The following is a 19,803-nucleotide window of genomic DNA, read 5'->3' on the forward strand; positions in this document are numbered from 1 at the left end:
TTGAGCCTCTGTACGACCCCAGGAAAATATTTCCTCGGCCTTTAAACAATTTGGCAACATGGGATTATGCTATGTTTTCGTTTTACATACGTTCGTCTCTTTACGATCTATGTAATTACTATGTAAACGAGTGTCTTTCCACGAATAAAAAAATTAAAACGGTTAAAAAATTAACTTGAAGTGTCGGTAACTTCCACCATTCAATTGTTATTGTAATTGTGATAGATTTTAGAACGAGCTTTTAAGCTTTTAAGCACGACTTTCTTTTATATGTATCTTCTATATAGGTACATATAAAAGAAAGTCGTGTTAGTTACACTATTTATAACTGAAGATCGGTCGAACTGATTTAGCTGAAAATTGATGGGGAGGTAGCTTAGAACTAGGAGACGGAAATAGGAACTTTTTTATATTGTGTGCATTTTTTTTATTCCGCGCGGACGAAGTCGCGAGTAAGAGCTAGTTTTGTATAAAAAATACCATTAATTGAAAATAGAAAGTCAGTAAAGAGTGCCTCGTTCAGAGTTAATTGGTGTAACGTGTAGGGCTACGTAATTTTCCACGTCGAATATTATCAAAAGAAATGATTACGAGCCAGATTCCACACCAGGAAGACTTGGCAGGGTTGTGTACCATTATAACCCTAAATTGCGTATTATATTATTTATAAAAAAGGAAAACTTATTTCCGTACTTCTGATATTTGTTTCCTTGTTTGTTTCCCGTAAATAAAAATGAATAAATACGTTGAATTGGGACGTGGAGACTCCTAAATCGATGTCAACAAGAATCTCCTGGGAAACGATAAAGGACGTTGTATGTACTATTAATTTGCATTAACAATTTCTATAGGTTTATCTTTCGTATTATAAATAGTTATATATTTTTATTCAAGGAAGTTTAATAAAATTAAGCGACCATTCGTTTAACTTTTATAACTCAGTATTAAGTATGCCATTTAAAGTTCACTTCGTAAATTTAAGTACTTACTACACTTTATGATAGGCCTTTGAAATGTTTATTATATTCTGAATTTACGATCTTTCACAAAATTACATTCTCACGACAAAAGGATTTAATGTGCATGAAAAAACTCGAGTTTGGATCAGTAATAACATTTCACCATGACACAACAAACACACACGTGTAAAGTACAAAGTCTTATGTTTTCTCGTAGATCAAAGGAAAACATAGACTATTTAGTATTACGGTTCAATGCCAAATATTTCGCTCTTAGATTTAATTAGATATTCAAACATAAAGGAACAGTTTAAAACACATCTACTCTCATGTTATGTATGATAAGTGATAATCTTAAACGCCTGATAAATTACAATAGTTCAAAATTAATTGAAAATAGATTGCTATTTTTTTGTATTTCACAATACCAATTTTTTTAGGTTTCTTGTTGAAGAAATGCACTTCACTTCTAACGGATGTGTGTTGTTTGATTTTACTTACCACCATAGAGGATGGATTGCCTTCATTTCGATTGTGGAATGTGGTGAATAATGCGAATCCGTTTAAGCTACAGGAATAACGGAATACTATAACTCACAAACAAAATTACACTCTTGTCAATAACATAAAAACTGATGAAACCCATTGCAATTCAAAACGCTGTCCAACGTTTGAACTAAAGTGGTTCAATAATTTATTATTTTAAATAGTTTAATCGTAAATTCACGTTTTCATTTTGGTGCCAAAACTCTGTATAAATACAGAGATACTCGCTCGGGCTTACGTTGAAGTGAATAATGGATGCTTAAGTGATACGTGCGGGGGTTTTGATGCAGTCTCCAAGACAAGGAAATATACATACATTTATGTCTTTACTTTGAATATATTCCACCGAATCAAATTAAATTCGTAAAATAAAAAAAAAAAACCAAATTATAAATTCCTGCTTGCGTTATATCATGTTTCAATTTGTTTTATTAACATTTGATTTTTTTTATGTTTTAGACTCGTCTAGTTCAGTTGACAAAAATGTAGTTTCAAGGTGGTTTGAAAATATTGTTGCGGAGTTGATAAACAATATTACGATATTATTTACACCTTACTTCCCGTTTTGAATTGAAGTGCCATTTTTTTAATAAATTAGCTTTGCGCCATTCTTTTTCAAGCTGTGTACCAATACCAATATATTGTATATACCAATCAGGTTCCTTCTTAGAAGAGAGATATTCAAATAGATCAGTTTCATTCTAGTGTGGATTAAATAATATCATAGTTACATATTGTAAGGATACATGAAAGCGTTATCTATTTTAGGCAAACTCACAAAGGCGATATATTAATTAATTTTCGCCAGAGCAATTAACCGTTACGTAAAATTGCCTTAAACCCCTAATTTCTTCTTGGCCGTCAAGTAGCGAACGAGAGGGACTAACTTAACAATACTATTAAGCCCTTTATTGCTTTAGGGTTGAAGTGTTAGGTCCTTAAACCAACGAGGTATAAATTCAATTTTCTTTTGAAAATTGAATAAATATCAACTGTACCAAAATCTATCAAGCTTTTCTATCAAATCTTCATGGAGTGAATAAAACCTAGTATTATGATTATTACTTCCAAAAGTTACAAAAAAGGCAGAAACATTTAAAGTATTACGTCTAAAGTTTAGAATAGCAAATGAAACAAATTTAATCTTTTGTAAATCCATGATTTCCTTGATCCCGCGCAAACATAACTTTAACAGGAATGGCTTCCTATTGGGACAAGCGGAATTCCGTCGCTAATCCGCAAGCTTGGCAGATGATGCTACAATTTGCTGAAATAATATTCATATTACAGATATTAATAAGAAGTTTAGAATATTGTTGACTTAATTAATTTGCATCTGACTAGTGATAATTAACGTAATTGAAGATGCCACTCGAGTACCTAGTTTAAAGTTATTAGTTTATATACTCGTAATATACAAGTACTTTAGTTCAGTACCAAAATATGTCTTTTGACAATGGCTTTTTCAGAACACAAATTTTTGCATCAATTTTTTTTTATTTAAACTTAAAAAGTCGTTAAAATCCAATTCAACTAACTGTTTAAAATAATACTTTATGTATTGTTATAAAAATCTAATATTTTTTAATATGTCGCCTTTGTCATGCTAAAAACGAAGTAAAATCTAAAGGATAAAGAACAAAAGGAATAGAGAAGAAATAATTTATATCTTACATGAATTACCCAAATTGCTATGCCATTGTGCGTAATTTAAATAATTAGAGTGGTGATAACGTTCTCTTCTTTGAATTGAAGATCTCATTATTACAAGATGAGTTCTTTTGATGAATTTTGATGTGAGGAATTTCACGACATTCTCATGTATATTTACGTTTTACTCTAATAATAGAGTTGTTTAATATAAATTGCTAACTTTTACTTATTCGTTTGATTAAGAATAATTCTAAAAAATAATATTATGTTTTGATAATCATAATAAACATTTCCCTCATAGAATAATGAATACTCAGTGCCGGGATAACGAGACAAAACTTGTCAAGTTTTGAGTATAGCTTGAATTCAGTTGAGTTTCGCTCTATTGTTGTTGTTTAGTTTGTTTTCTTGTGTTTATGACGCGACTATTTCGGTCTAACTTTGCAGTCCTAGTCACTGTTATGCTAGGGTTAAAAATGTGGTATGAAATAATATTAACATAAAATTATTCAGTATTTTATGAAAAATTCATTATTTCAGTGGTATACACCAGTAATAACAACATCTTTAGCACGGATAGGCCGTCTCGCCCGGTAAAATACCATGACCACGCAAAAGATAGAGGTTAAGTGGAAGCAATCCTTCTTTCCCTTCCCTTCCTTATAAGAAAGGAAGGGAAGGGAAAGAAGGAGGTTTTGATAGACGAGAGGACGCGTAGAAAGGGGGAGTATTATCTTTCTGTGCATTTCCTCTTCCATCTATAAAAGTAGGTAACGTACGTAACGTGCAATAGCGAATGTCTATAAGCAGCGGTCGTTTCGCCATTTCGATCAACTCAGATGGCCGCTAGCTTGTTTGCCACGTTTTAATGTAAAAAAAATCTTAACAAATTATGAGTTTGTATAAAGAATGTAATTTTGAATTAAAACAAAGGATAAAACAAATATTTTATCATAAATTTGATATGAACTATTCAAAAAAAAAACATCTTATTTACTGATTTAAAAACTTTCAAGACAAACTTTTTTGTTTCCATTTTTCCGATTATACAATGTTTTTTAACAATAAATATTATCCATTGTTTCTTTAAAAAAAGATACAAAGCGTAGCGCACTGTTCACATAACTCTATCAAGCATAAAAGCTAACTGTACCCATTCAAATTTAAATCGTTTGGTGCGATGCGAGCACAATGCAAGGAGTGCGAGAAAAGAAGGAAAGCGCACAATGCATCTGACGCTAATGTTTAACAACGTATGAGTGAGAACCTCTAGCGTTTGTATTAAACAGAGCAAAACTAGGCAACGATGCACATTAATATTTTATGAAAAATGCAGTTTTGTTGTTTGTGTAAAAAACAAAACTTTTAGCTTAACAACTGGTTAATCAACAAAGTAAAATATATGTTCGTAATGGAAACAATTTATTCCACGATATTGGGATATCCACAAAAGACTTAGCTATATTTAAAACGTTCATTCATTCGTCTGTCTGGTGATTCCGCGCAATCGTACACCTGTGAACCTGTTACGCCAATTTATTTCCTATTCAAAGGGGAACATTCTACCAGCGATACGTCTAAACCTCTTTGAGGGCATATTTATAAAGAATAATGAAATTAATATCAATGTAAAAACATTTTAGATTATTACAGATACCTTGAGTTTCCAATGCCGAAATACCTGTACGAAAATATGTTTTTTTAACAGATTGTGAAATACGTTTATTTTTCCGTTTCAACGGTGGAAAATTGAGTTTATACAACTCGAAAATTCCACAATTTTTATTTTTTAACTAATAAATCGTGTCTAAAACAAAACATTAAGTTCAATCAATTATAATTCGATTGTAGGTTTAAATTTATTTAGCTGAAAATTGAATACATGCATCAAACTTTAATAACTTTCGTCGTCAGCACCCCATAAATCAACTGCGAGGCTTCATGAATTAATAAAACGATATTGTGACCGATCATTTTATGGAAATTTTTCCATTACATTTTTATAACATCGAAAGTATGTATGTTAGTTTATTATTTTATGTATTCGATGATTAACATAGAAACTATAAGTCCTTTATTCTCTTATTTTACATATTTTTCACGTGATCGTGACGTGAAAATATCGTGATCTTGACGTGACACTTGATCACAAACACGTGATCTTCAACTATGATGTAATAACTGAGACTTGCAAAGTATTCGTCTAAATAGTAATAAGAACCGTAAACGAAGAATATTTCTTATATTAATATAGTTAAAAAGTGTATTTTATTTAAAATCTAGTGTTCTAATTCAACCAGCATTAATAACAAAAATATTTCTCACTTAAAAGCTTAATTTGTCGGCTTAGAAACCTTAATATGAAAATAGCTGTGTAAATATCAACATTCTTTACACAATAGGTAAATAACTCGAATTTCACACCGCACCGCATTTGTCAACAAAGACTTCAAAATATGGAAAAACAGATTGTGACGAAACCCAGAAATGTAACCACCGTATAATAATCCAGATTCTTCATGTAATTAAAAATTTTCAAATTCAAGGCTGCACATAAAAAGTTGTCGTATATTATTACGATTTTTACTGTTTATTTAATCATTTAATCGTTTTCATACCACTTTGGAGTTTACTATTTTTTTTTTTCTTAAACCCAAAGGTTTATAAATCCAAAGGTTTATAACAGTATATAAACCTTTGGATTTTCTATATGATCCAAGCAATCGCTTTAAGAGTGAAAAAGCCACTTTAATACAAATTGCTTGGATTTGGACATTATTTAAAAAAAAAAGTTTTCAGTTCAAGAATTTAATTAAATTTCAACAAATAGAAGAAAACGAAATCTAGTAACATTTATTTTTCGATGATCAAACTTTTTTCTTCATTCAATTGTATTTTTAATCTTTAATAATTAATTTAAATAAACATGATAATATTTATCAATATAAGAAGACTTGTCTATATTTATGATACTCATTTTATCTAATAAATTAAATTGAAATCCTTCTTTATTATTAAAATAGCAAAGGATTTAACTAATTGTATTCATCAGTTTTATATTATAAAAGAGTGATGAGGTTGTTAAGAGGCTAACTAAGCTAGTGCGTATCATCTTTCGACAACGAAGTAACAGCCCGAGCCGAGGCACCTAGGGGAGCCTTCGAGTCTAGTTACTCTTAAACGAGGTTTAGGCTAAGCGCCATCTGCGCCGGGCCACCTCAAGCCCAGTGAAACTGTAAATGTCTCTTCAAGGCAATCAGTGACTACTCAGACACAAAAACAGATCTTTCGATAGCCTCGCTTTCCGAAATCAAGTGCAGCGAATCGATCAATGCTAAATAAAAAAAAAATTAATTAAACATAGGATTTTCAATTGTTGTACAAAATTTTAGTGTTTTTTTTTATAAATATACTGTATACCTATGTGTATACATATATGTATATTTAAATTTGAAACTGTACTATTCAATGCGAGTGCGGATTGCACGAAACGTTGGCAAAGAATGCACACAATGCTTTTGACGCTAGTGTTTACTATGAACGAGCGGGAATTGCTTGGATTTGTATGTAGGTATAAAATTGTACAGTTTGGTGGAACTTTAATAATTTGAAGATAAAAATGAGTGAATACATTTTGGTCTTTCGAATCTCATGGTGTTAGGACGAGTTTTCCTTTCAAAACATTAAATCAACCATAAACAGAACATTCAATTTACATTAATTTCATCCACCAGTTGCAGAATCTTTCATTGACACATTTCTCATTGTATTTTTAATAGCAATGAAAAGTCCATATTGTGGTTACAGAATTAATAAACACGGTAAACAACGTTCCCTTCACAAAATCCGGCTTGTAATGAGGTCTTTTAATGAAAACCTTAAACGATACAATCCCTGTTATTAAAATTTGGGGTAATTAAGGTATTTGAAATTCAATTCAAACTAATAGCTGTTAGCAAAATGATAAATATCAATCATGAATAAAAAACCTAGAAAATTCTCTATTATCATCCATCCAACTAAACTTTCGCATGTATCATATTAATAAGATAAGTACAGACTTTCAGTGAAATTACAAATTTAATTTTTATTATACATTTTCGAATAATTTTAAAACAAAATTTTAAACATCTTGTGAAATTCAAACTTCAAAGTAACCTATATCTGGAAGAATATTAGGATAGATATTTAAAATTTGACCTCTCGTATTTCTTTGAATTCAAAAGGATAAAAAATATCCATAACGAATAATAATACTGGTAAAAGGGTAGCATAATCCATGATATTCCGTTTTTTGTTCAATGTATTAAAACGTCAAACGGAAGAATGATATAGAAAAAAAAAACTTCTAAAATTTAATCAAGCCCATCACAATTGAAAAAGGAACCTGTAAAATTTAATTGAATAGAGGTTGTATGAGCGGCTATCGTAGTCCACGGTAAACAAACTAAAATACCTACGACACGAACCTACAATATTTCAATTTACTTTGAAAAAGTCAAAATAAAGTTTGCCAAAACAAGCAAAATTGTATGTGTAAAATGATGGAATGTGTAAAAGATGATGTGTGTACGTTAGTTAAGTAAAATTTTATTTTATAACTATTATATTATGTTACTGACTGATTAACAAATGATAGGTTATAAAAGATGAAAAGAATTAATGTTTTACTCCACAAATGTGTGTTAGTATAGAGATTCAAATACAAAATGTGTATAAATTGAAAACACCAGCACGGCCGCCAAAACTGCTTTTATTACGATGTTAAAATCATTTATACTAACACTATATACACATTTACAATAATTCCAAAAAAGTCTATTCGCGAATACATTTATTTGTTAATACAGTTTTCGCGCCATTCTCCTACTATTTTTTTACCTATCTTTTTCTATTACAAAAGGCAAAGATCTTGGTGGCCAGTATGCCAGAATTAATAAGAATAGAAGAAACCTCTTTGGCCGAATGTACATTCCTTGTCTGCCAAAGAGATGGGCAAAGGTGGGCATTAACTCGTTAATCTGTTAATCGTTAATTAACGAAGTTAACATTTTGCTTAACGGATTAACTGTTAGCAAATGTCCTATTACATTAGAATACAGTTCGGCGTGTTGAATTTAACAACTAAGGTAGTACCAGTAGTATATCTGTTTGTAATATCCGTCTGATCTTATTATCTAGAGTTTCTTTGGCGTCAATCATTTAATAATAATTGTGTCGTATAGAGGAGGGAGTGTCCGTTCACTGTTTGACGTTGTACGTACTAATGATACGAGCACTCCCTATAAACGAAACGATACAGAGGTAAACGGTAAACGTAAACGGTAAAATGGTAAACGGATACATATATACAACACTACGGATTAAATTAGAAACAGGTATTTTTAAGAAAGAATTGAAGTTGTTTAGGACACTAACATGTTATACGTTATTATAACTATTAAACTGTACCCACATATCTGAAATTAATGTCCTTCAAAACCTGTTGTTTAAAAATTCATTGTATGTAACGTTATCTCGCTTCAAACTTACATGCGCTGCGTGGAATTAAATGAAACAAAATTATATTGTACTATCTTTACATTTAAAGGCTAATATCATGCTAAATCATTAACTTACTAGTGAAAACAAAAACTCACACAAAGAATTGAAATAATAAAGCATCTGCCGATATTACAATTACTAACCATGTGTTTCTGAGACCAAAATCTCTGTATAAAAATATCATCATATCTGCCATTATCTTGGACAAAACAGAGATAACGATATGTTTGAAACGGATTAGTCTCAGAAACCCACGGTAAGTCAAAAATGATGTCTCACCGGCCTCACCTATATTTCACTAAGACTGTTGAATGATAGAAACAATATATAAACCAGATAGCAAATATTTACTTGTGACTTCGTGGCGTCATTGCCGTAATAATAAAACACTGTCTAATCATTCATTCGCAAAGTGAACGTACTTCAAGCACCATGTTGTTAATATCGCTAGTGATACTGATAATTTCCACGTACGGAATTTTTTATGTGTATTTAAAGTTAACATCAGGTATTTGTAAATGTAGTAAGCATTTAGTGGGAAAAGTGGTTATTGTTACTGGGGGAAATAATGGTATCGGATTTGAAACCGCAAAAGATCTAGCAGAAAGAGGAGCTCGTGTTATACTGGCCTGCAGAGACGAGAGTCGCGGTACCGCCGCAAGAGACAAAATCATCGCTGCGACAGGTAATAATGATGTACACTATAGACATCTGGACCTTGCCTCTTTAACTTCCGTCAAAAAATTCGCCGAGGAATTTATTCGAGATGAGAAATGCCTAGATATACTCATCAACAATGCCGGCATGAACGGATCTCAAAATGAGCGAACTGAGGACGGACTACTACTGGGAATGCAAACAAATCATTTCGCACCATTTTTGTTAACTTGTCTTTTGGTTCCTTTGCTCAAATCATCAGCTCCGAGTCGCATTATTAATGTCTCTTCGATGGCCCATTATCGAGCAACTCTCAATTTGGATAATCTCAACATGGAAAAGGAAACCGAAGAAACCTTCAGCAAAAATCATGTCTACGCTGTATCTAAGCTTTGTAATATCTTATTTACTCTGGAATTAAGCAGAAGATTAAAAGGGAGTAAGGTGACAACTAATAGTCTTCATCCGGGTGTTGTCGATACTGATATTTTAGATGAAATGGATTTTAAATATGTACACCTTATAAAACGATTAGCTAGACCTTTGTTGAAAAATCGATGGGAAGGTTCACAAACCACCATATACCTCGCAGTTTCGCCAGAAGTTGAGAACGTAAGCGGTAAATACTTCAGGGATTGTAAAATGGTCGATGTGAGCACGGAGCAAGCACGAGATGTCGAACTGGCTCGGAAACTTTGGGAAAAATCGGAGAAACTGCTAAATTTCAAATCAAATTTGTAACATACTCTAAGTACTTGTATGCTTAACCTTAAAACAATAAAAATAATAGTAGACATAGACAAAATTTATATGTTTCAAAAGACGGGACACCTTTTTTGTTGATATCCAATCTTATCTTTAATGGTTTATCTTATCAATTTTATACGTAGATATATTGTATGGCAAAACATTTTATGTCGACACTCTCGCAACATGTAGTTTTGGAATGATCTTATTATGCTTGTTGATTTCTTTAAAATACTCCATTCGATCAAAGTACTCCTAAACAATCCCTCACTCAAACATTGTCATGATTATTTGGTGTGTTGATCTTCACACACCTTTTAAGATTTTCGATAAATGTAGCACAAGACTTCAGTTTATTTGCTAACTGTTTGCTAACTGATAAAACATTTTTGAATGCATATTTCCCTACTGTGATATAAGCTTATAGTAAATGAAACACAACAAGAAGCTCAAGAATTTCAAATAGTCGCATCGACAAATTTGTATGAGATTTGTCCAGCGCCTCTGTCGGGCTTAAAAGTAACTAAGAAACTTACAAGCACAACAACAACAACTTCTGTTTGACGTACGGTGAACTTTCACGGCCAATAAGTCGATTATATGTTTCGAATCATTTCGCATCAAAAAAATTTAGGCTCGATAGCAGCCGCCTGAATTAGTTTCACCATGCGTCAAAATGAATTTTGTGCTAACAAGATTCTTAGTAACTTGTATGCATGATAGAGGCACTGCACAAATCTCATACAGATTTGTCGATGTGTCGATACGAAATTCAGAGAAATTCCGGTAAAATGTTTCCTGTAAAATGGTATATATGTATAAACAACAACAATACAGTGTATTCCTGTTTTTACGTTAGCAAATTCTTCTCTTTTCTTCTAAATATGCGGTCACTTGTTAATGCTAAACCAATAAAATCACTATAGATATCTGCAACAACTGGTACAAATAATTTGTCATAACTATAAATATATTTAGAAAAAAAAAGTAATAAACATAAAAAATACTAAATGATAATCACGTCTGAGACGATCGTTACGTGAATGAATGAGGTTACAAACTGAATCAATCATTCGTTGAAAATGCTAATTCAACCGCGTATTTTTTTCCTTCCGTAAATACATTGTAGCAAAATAAAACCGTCGACATGTTCAATCACTCAATGTAGCTCTCTGTTATCTTTAAATCACTCAGGAGAAACGAAAACATATAGTATATGTAAACAAGTATTGCTTCCTATGTACTATATGTACTAAAGCTCGCAATCAATCGCAGTTCAATTTGTGAGCCTTCAAACATTGTCAGCAAATTATCTTACAATGTATTTAACCAGCGTGATATTTTACAATATACGTCTAATGATGACGATGGTAAATATTTTGTATTAAAAATCACTTAGTGATTATTTTTTTATACTTTAACATACTTCATTTGATCAATGTATTCTAAAAAATCCCTCCATCAATAATTTCTATGATTATTTGGTGAGTTGCTCTCTATCGATCTAACACGATATGTATCTCTAAATTTCAATTAATAGAAATGATATTTTATCGTTAAAAATTGAACTCGAAACTGAATATTTCAGACGATTTATGTCACAGGTATAACTGGCAACTTTAATTTTAAATTCTATTTTCATATAAAGTTTTTGTTAACACAAAACTCCCTATTTTAATTTTACACAACGGTTACAAACTTACAAAATTTTATTTATTTCATCATTTAATTTTATCCGATTATTTTGCAAAATTCTGAGCCACCATAACATTCGTTGTTAAATTCAAGTGACGCTATAATTTTTCAAACTAAACTCGATATTTGTATACTTATTTTAGGGATACAAGGTAACTTGCAGAACATAATATTTGTACTTTTATGTTAATATAATATTACTATACTACTATATTACATCAACACTTACCATGAGGTGGGTTGAGGTTGAGGTGGAAAAAAATACTACAATAGTAATTATTATCCAGTGTGTAAGTTTTATTAATATTGATTACATATGTAGAACCTAATTACACTAAGTCAAATTAATATTTGTAAATTTTTAATGTTTAAATTACATTTTTAATCGCTATTTCTTAAAACGATTTCGTTAACTGCAGAAAAAGTAAAATTACCTCAACATGAAGCCAAATTGTCTACTAATTTGAGTAAACGTTAATAAAATGTTAATTAAATACACTAAATGGTTTTAAAGCCCTTAGAAAAGCAGTAAATCGCATTAATTTGAATTTATTAAATAAAAGGTTTTCAGAAGTACTAAAGTGTCGGTTTTCTCGACGCCTTTGTAAATTACTTATACATTTATTCATATCGTCGGTAGCGTAGTGGTCAGGACACACCATTATATCTTAGTATCCAAAAGTTAAATTGAGAAAAAAATATTTTCAGTTAAAAAAAAAATATTATGCAATTAGATTTTTAATCATTTTATAACCTGTCATTTAATGACTAATTTCTTATTACATAGAATTTTAAATTGATTTAATAGTTTTGATACGATTTTAAGAATCTAAGTCTAAAAGTGCATTTCACATCCCTCTTCTCTGTTGCGGCAAGTATTCTATCTCTTGCAGCATTACCACGGCTTTGCCTTCGACAAGCGAGAATTATACGACCTCCGCCGACTGCTAAATGTATTATGGCTTGAAAAACACACCAATACACGTTGTTTTAAAGGGTAACTAATACAAAACAATTTTAAGTTAAAAACGTTCTTAAAGAATTTATGACATAAATTCGTTATGTCATAAAACGCACAAACTGATTATGAGTTTTTACGAAAATACACTTTTAGAAATAAATTTATGAGTCCATTTCCTCAAAAGTTAAATCAAAGTTTGTTGTTAACATGTTCGTTGAATTACTAGTGTTTTTATTTCTTAATTGCATTAAAGCTTTTATTAAAGTTTTATGTTTTTGATTTATATCCCTATAGTAATTAGTTAGTATAAATTGAAGGTAAGCTACTTGTTTTTGGTTTTAATACAGCATTTATTAATGCAGTCGAAAAAATGTCCCTTACATTTATTATTATTGTTACGTCAGGAAGTCCAACCTGTGAAATTATTTTTTTATTACTTAAATAATTATTATAATCTTAATCGATTTTAATAATTTATTTAATTGCTTACTCATTTCGAAGAACACGTGAGTCATTGCAATATTAGTGTAGGTATAATATCAGATAATTATCTGTCCTCGATATTTTGATTCGATATTTTCCGAAAAAGATAAAAAACATATTTTATTACTTTATTCATACATTAAGGAACAATACTACAACTACTATATTTATGAAGTGAAAGGTACTACGGCACTTTATCACGAGTTGTCACTTTATGATATTATATGGGGAAATAATGCGTAAAGCGGAAGAACACAGACTTACCGGTTAAATTGTATAGTTTAGGCGCTATAAGGCTTTGCATATTTAAATAATACACTCGATAGTATACTTTAGATCCTCAATTTTCACCAACTGGGTTACCTTTTCTATAAACTTGAATTTGTTTAAAAAAAAATTTGTTCCGTCACGTTCTATCACTCAGGGTTCTTGCTATGCGTAAATTCGGTGAGAGGCGAAAACAAACACAGTTCCACAATCGCTAAGAAACATCTTCGAGCCTTTTAAAGTACTTTGTAAACACATTTCAAGTGAAGGCTTAAATTGAAACCACAGCCTAAATATATATTAAATAAGACAATGGTACAGACAGACTATTTTGTGATGCTGAATCGTTATTTCTACTACTTATTGTTTTTCTCTATCTATCCTTTTCCACGTTCACCATCTTTGTTCTTCCCTTACGTACATGTAGCTTGGGCTTCGCCCCAGAATATAACTCATAGTGATAAAAATAATTTATAGACTAAACAAAACATTATTAAATTCAGTTATGCTATAATGTATTGCCTAAAAGTTATTTCAAAAAATGAGACATAAGGTAAACAGTACAATAAAATAAAAGACATCTTTGTTTATACTCGTGTTATAATTTAAATTGTACCCAATCACCTGTTAAAAACCCCCACTTTAAAAAACATTCGGTTAGCATAAAAGCAATTCGAGCTATGGGAATGTCTCTTCAGTATATTAAAGACATTCACTGCAACAAGTTACGTAGGATTAAAAACTTTTGAGATAAACATGTATATCGAATATTATTTTGCATTCAATTTGATACTAATCATTTTTGTATTTGTTCTGTGGACGTATTGCAAATTATCAGTCGGTATTTGCAAATGCAAGAATCATTTAGTTGGAAAAGTAGCGGTGATAACAGGCGGCTGCACGGGAATTGGGTTCGAAACAGCAAAAGATCTTGCAGAAAGAGGTGCCAGAGTTATTATAACTGACATAGACGACAAACGAGGAATCAATGCTAAGAACGAGATCATTGCAGCAACAGCAAATAACAATATCCACTATCATTACTTGAATCTTGCTTCTTTTAAATCTATAAAGAAATTCGCAGCAGAAATCATTACTCAAGAGAAACGTCTAGATATTCTTATTAATAACGCTGGTGTGTTCGGTTCAGAAAATGTCAAAACTGAAGATGGTTTGTTGCTTGGAATGCAAGTCAATTACTTCGGACCATTTCTTCTAACTAATCTACTGCTACCTCTACTGAAATCATCCAAACCCAGTCGCATAATCAACGTATCATCGATGTTAAGCTATTTCGGTACAATAGATCTTCAAAATCTTAATATGGAAAAGGAATCTCCAGAAACATATAAAAGAGAAAAGGTTTACGCAAATTCGAAACTTTGCTTAATTCTTATAACACACGAATTAGGTCGAAGGTTAAAAGGAACCGGGGTGACTGCTAATTGTTTACACCCTGGAGTTTCCTTAACTGAAATGTCAGGAAATACCAATATAGCATTAATTGCGTATTCTCTACCATGGTTAAAACTGTTTTGGAAAACAAAGTGGGAAGCGGCACAGACAAGCGTATACTTAGCAGTGTCGCCAGAAGTTGCCGACGTGACTGGAAAATATTTCCGAGATTGCCGTGAATCGAGTGCACTTAGTCGGCAGGCAAAAGATACGGAATTAGCACAAAAATTGTGGATAATAACAGAGAAACTCGTTGGGCTGTAAATTGTGATTTTGTAAAGTGTTTGTGATTGTTTTGATATAAATTTTGCTTTGTACAAGTATAATTCATTACAAAATTTCTTAATAACATTAAATTCAAAATAATCGACATTATTAGCAATCTTCATAAATCGTGTATTGCATAATTAAATTAACGGGCGAAGTTTTTCGCTAAAATTATGAAGTTACTGAAGATCAGAATATTTCTTATTTATTTCTGTATTCATTGTTGGTCAAATTGTAATTTTTGTTCAGACGAGATAATACAGTATTTTTCTCAGATTTTAGTGTATAAAATAAAAAAAAGTGTTTTGTCCGTTTGAGATACAATCTTATTCTTTCTCATATATTATAATAATACAGTTACAAATAACTTATAGATGACTAAATCTTGTATTATTCTTTGACAAACAAGGCTCAAGCCAAGGCAATTACTAAGCTTCGAATGAACAATAAAAGTAAGAGACAATAATGAGGACATTTATAAATTTAAAATTAATAATTATAATATGAAATTATACTAAAATATATCATAATTAACTAATTAAGTGAATTATAATTTTGCTTATTATCTAATTAAGTTCAAAAATAAAGGATAACAAACATACACACCAAAATAATTTTTAATTTTAGTACCACTTCCGACAAAAGTGAATATACATGACAACAGTGACAAACTGCTCGTAAGACTGTTCTACTCGTATTTAACGTTAAATTTATCACCTATATCTATATATCGACGCTGGAAAGCATAAACGCTGTAACCCTTGAAATCGCGAATATGTTTTTCACACATTAATAATTTCAACCATTATCAAACGATAATGATTTTATTATAGGTTAGCACACACTATGTGTAATGTATATGTGTAATGTGTACTAACTATAATAAAATCATTATTATAGTTATAATAATGATTTTATTATAGTTAGTACACAACATTGCTAAATACCGCATGCTTGTAGGCGTATCAGCTCACGAGTTATCATTTTTGGCTCTCCTGTAAAGTTCATACTTTCGGGGTTACAGCGTTTACGCTTTCCAGCGTCGATATATACTCGTAAAAGAAAGTCGTGTTAGTTACCCTATTTATAACTCAAGAACGGCTGAATCGATTTGACTGAAAATTGGTAGGCAGGTAGCTTAGAACTAGGAAAAGGACATAGGATAATTTTTACCCCGTTCTCTATTTTTATTCCGCGCGGACAGAGTCGCGGGTAAAAGCTAGTTTCTAATAAACTAGAAAAAATATTTTAATATTCGCACAATATTAATATTGATTAATGATATCGTAAGCAACTTTTTATTTTATAAGTTAGTAAAAAAATCAACTAAGCATTACAATTAACATGTATACATTTTTAAACCTTTAAATATTAATATTACCTAATGTTTTGTAACAAAATTCCACTATTTGATTACTTACTCAAATACCTCGAATAGCAACTACAGTTATGAAATATGTGCTGTTTCATTGGCATGAATTAGAACTCAAGCGGAAAATATATGTATCATCAATAGTTAGCGACTCGCTGTCGACGCGAAATCATGTTACTAATGTTATTACTTGTTATTTTTGTGATTTTAATATTTCTTTTAGTGACATGGGCATACTCATATAATAGACTAACTCTTGGTATATGTAAAAGTAGCCGACATTTAGTAGGAAAAGTGGTTATTGTGACTGGAGGCAATGCTGGAATCGGATATGAAACAGCAAAAGATTTAGCAGATAGAGGGGCTCGTGTTATAATCGCCTGTAGGAACGAGGTTCGAGGTATATCCGCCAGAGACAGCATCATCAAGGCAACTGGTAACAACGACGTCCATTACCGGAACCTAGATTTGGCATCATTAAAATCTGTCAAAAAATTTGCTGATGATTTCTTAAAAACCGAAAATCGCCTTCACATACTTATCAATAACGCTGGAGTATTTGCATCGGAAAATGTTAAAACGGAAGACGGATTATTATTAGGAACGCAAGTAAATCATTTCGGGCCGTTTCTCTTGACATCTTTGCTATTACCACTATTAAAATCGTCGGCACCAAGTCGTATTATTAACGTTTCTTCGATAGCATACGCGAAATGTGAAATGGATCTAGATAATTTAAATGCTGAAAAAGAAAACGAGAAGTCATATCAAAAGATAAATTTGTATGGAATGTCAAAACTTTGCAACATTCTCATGGCAGTGGAATTAAGTCATCGACTTAAAGATACAGGAGTAACAGCAAATAGTTTACATCCAGGTTTAGTAAGGACAGATATACTTTACGACATTAATGTTTTCGGTTTTCAATTGATATTACCACTGGTAAAACTTTTTACTAAGTCCGCTTGGGAAGGTGCACAAACGTCAATATATCTGGCTGTTTCGCCTGAAGTCGATGAAATATCGGGAAAATACTTTGTGGATTGTCGCGTTAAGAAAACTGTAAAGAGAAATGGATATGATCTGGAGTTAGCACATAAACTTTGGGAATTGTCAGAGAAGTATGTCGGTCTCAAAACATATCATCTGTAACATTGTGAACAATATTTGTGAAAACAAAAATGTAGAGTTATAAACATAAACTTAAATAAATTCGCCAAGCAAAGGGATTTATTAAAACGAGAAAAGTTTTGTTACATTTTTTTTGTCATATATATATATATATATCATACCATTTTATTATATTGCCAATAAAATCAAAATGTCTTCATTCCAATGTCTTTGTTTTGACTTATTTTTTTAATCTACGCAATAATTGGCAATTTTTTTAAATGCCGTTAAAATGTTTTTGAAAAGCAATAACAACTTCTTAATTACATGTTACTTTTAATAAACATTGACAAATAATGTATTCTTATTTTTTATTACATTAAATGATAAAAAAACAACAACTTTTGTATATTTTTCTTCCCTTCCTATATTTCCTTTTTTGATCCTACAGTCAAATTATTTTAGATAATTTTGTGGGATATAGTTGTATTTCCAAGGTTCACTGTATTATAAATAAATAATAATAAATATAGTTACTAGAACGTGTTTGAATTGATAATCATTAGAATAAACAGTTTTGGTATTTAAACCGATTCCAAGAGATCTAATACTGAACCCGATAGAACACAGATATCAGAATAAGGATTTTTGCCATCTTTTCTTGGGTATAACGAAACATGAGAAACACCATCACCCAAAAATAGTTAAGACAACATTTCTGTGAGACAATTTTTTTACACACTTGAGATTACCCGACGGGCAGACAGTCATATATTTTAAAATTGGTTTTTCATTATCTATTACGCATTAACATAATGTGTACGAAATGTGACTTTTTAACATAACATACAAACACTCTAATTTTATTAATATGTATAAATGAGCTTCTCAGTAAAATAATACTAAATTCAATATTACTCAAAATAATACCTTTGGCATACTACAAGTACAACAACATAAAAATATAACATTAACATCATCATCTCTATGGCCTTTTCCCACTCACGTAAGGTCGGCACACAAGGTTTTACAAACCTTAAAGTTTTAACCTTAAACATTAACATTTTTTTATTTACGACGAATATTGACAACATATAACTGGTCCTTTATTTGGTTTTACAAATTTGATACAAATTTAATTGGTTGTAAATATGTTGCAATGTACAATATTAATTAATTATTATAAATCTCGTGCGTATTTTTTCCTCATATGGTTAAGACATTGATGACATCAACTACGTAAGTAGAATATTGTTGACGTAACATTTTATCTTTAAAGGTGGAATCATTATTCTTTTACAATATCAGGCTCAGAAATAACTAAATAAAGTTAAATAATCACCACTAACTTTTGCATTCTTCACAGTAAATACGTCACGTTATATTAAAATACGCTTTTTTAACTTTCTTTGCTGTAAATATTATATTACCAGGAGGATCTAAGAGAGTACTATATCACAATGTGAACACTTTTGTAGTACACTTTACTAATAAACCATTACTCTTTTAGATATGACTTTGGCCCAGTAATTTATTAATTAAGCAGTATTAATTTTTTAAAAATTATGACACCAATAAGATGTGTATCCCTAAAAGTTATATTTTTTTAAATTATGACAAAGTAGAAGTCTTCGCAAGCCCTCTTTAAGCACCATATTTGTTGGTTTAATGTATTATATTTTAATTCAAAACTCTTTATCGAGAACTAAATAACTATTTGCCTTCTTGACGAATTTATTCCGTCGCGGGAAACGGGAGTGAAAACCAAATTGTGCAGCTACGGAAGCTGTGCTTAGAAATCTTTTAGAGATTCAATTACTCGTTTGAAAGAAACCTTTTCCCCTTAAAGAAACCCGTTAGTAGTAAAATATTCTTTTCAATCTCAGTAATTGAATTTCTTTGATAGTCCAACAACTTTAACTATGCTTAAAGTTATATTTCTCAATACGTTCTCTATACATAGAATATAGAAAGACCGCAAAGCACTTGAGTTTCAATTTGTTTTCAAATCGAAAAATTTGATACTATCACCTGCGTACTTTTTGTGATCTCTCTTAATATTAAATATTGTAAACTTTCGTTTAAAT

The 19,803-nt window shown here is 30.9% G+C and overlaps 3 protein-coding genes across 3 annotated transcripts; all 3 read left to right on the forward strand.

Moving 5' to 3' along the window:
* The first annotated feature begins 9,108 nt into the window (after window positions 1-9,108).
* Window positions 9,109-10,229, forward strand: LOC106717429 (retinol dehydrogenase 11-like). Its single transcript, XM_045679003.1, has one exon. The coding sequence runs from the start codon at window positions 9,135-9,137 to the stop codon at window positions 10,098-10,100; it is 966 nt and encodes a 321-aa protein (XP_045534959.1). The 5' UTR covers window positions 9,109-9,134; the 3' UTR covers window positions 10,101-10,229.
* Window positions 10,230-14,226: 3,997 nt separating this feature from the next.
* LOC106717420 (retinol dehydrogenase 13-like) lies at window positions 14,227-15,295 on the forward strand. Its single transcript, XM_045679020.1, has one exon. The coding sequence runs from the start codon at window positions 14,269-14,271 to the stop codon at window positions 15,229-15,231; it is 963 nt and encodes a 320-aa protein (XP_045534976.1). The 5' UTR covers window positions 14,227-14,268; the 3' UTR covers window positions 15,232-15,295.
* Window positions 15,296-16,733: 1,438 nt separating this feature from the next.
* LOC106717430 (retinol dehydrogenase 12-like) lies at window positions 16,734-17,760 on the forward strand. The gene has a single exon (XM_045678995.1). It carries the CDS (start codon window positions 16,778-16,780, stop codon window positions 17,756-17,758), a length of 981 nt encoding a protein of 326 aa, XP_045534951.1. The 5' UTR covers window positions 16,734-16,777; the 3' UTR covers window positions 17,759-17,760.
* The last annotated feature ends 2,043 nt before the right edge of the window (window positions 17,761-19,803 follow it).

Source organism: Papilio machaon, chromosome 8 (assembly GCF_912999745.1).
Source record: "Papilio machaon chromosome 8, ilPapMach1.1, whole genome shotgun sequence".
In the NCBI taxonomy this organism is placed as follows: domain Eukaryota; kingdom Metazoa; phylum Arthropoda; class Insecta; order Lepidoptera; family Papilionidae; genus Papilio; species Papilio machaon.

Excerpts from the sequence above, each read along its gene's own strand:
- LOC106717420 (XM_045679020.1), top strand. The coding sequence starts at position 14,269 with ATGTATATCGAATATTATTTTGCATTCAATTTGATACTAATCATTTTT.
- LOC106717429 (XM_045679003.1), top strand. The coding sequence starts at position 9,135 with ATGTTGTTAATATCGCTAGTGATACTGATAATTTCCACGTACGGAATT.
- LOC106717430 (XM_045678995.1), top strand. The coding sequence starts at position 16,778 with ATGTTACTAATGTTATTACTTGTTATTTTTGTGATTTTAATATTTCTT.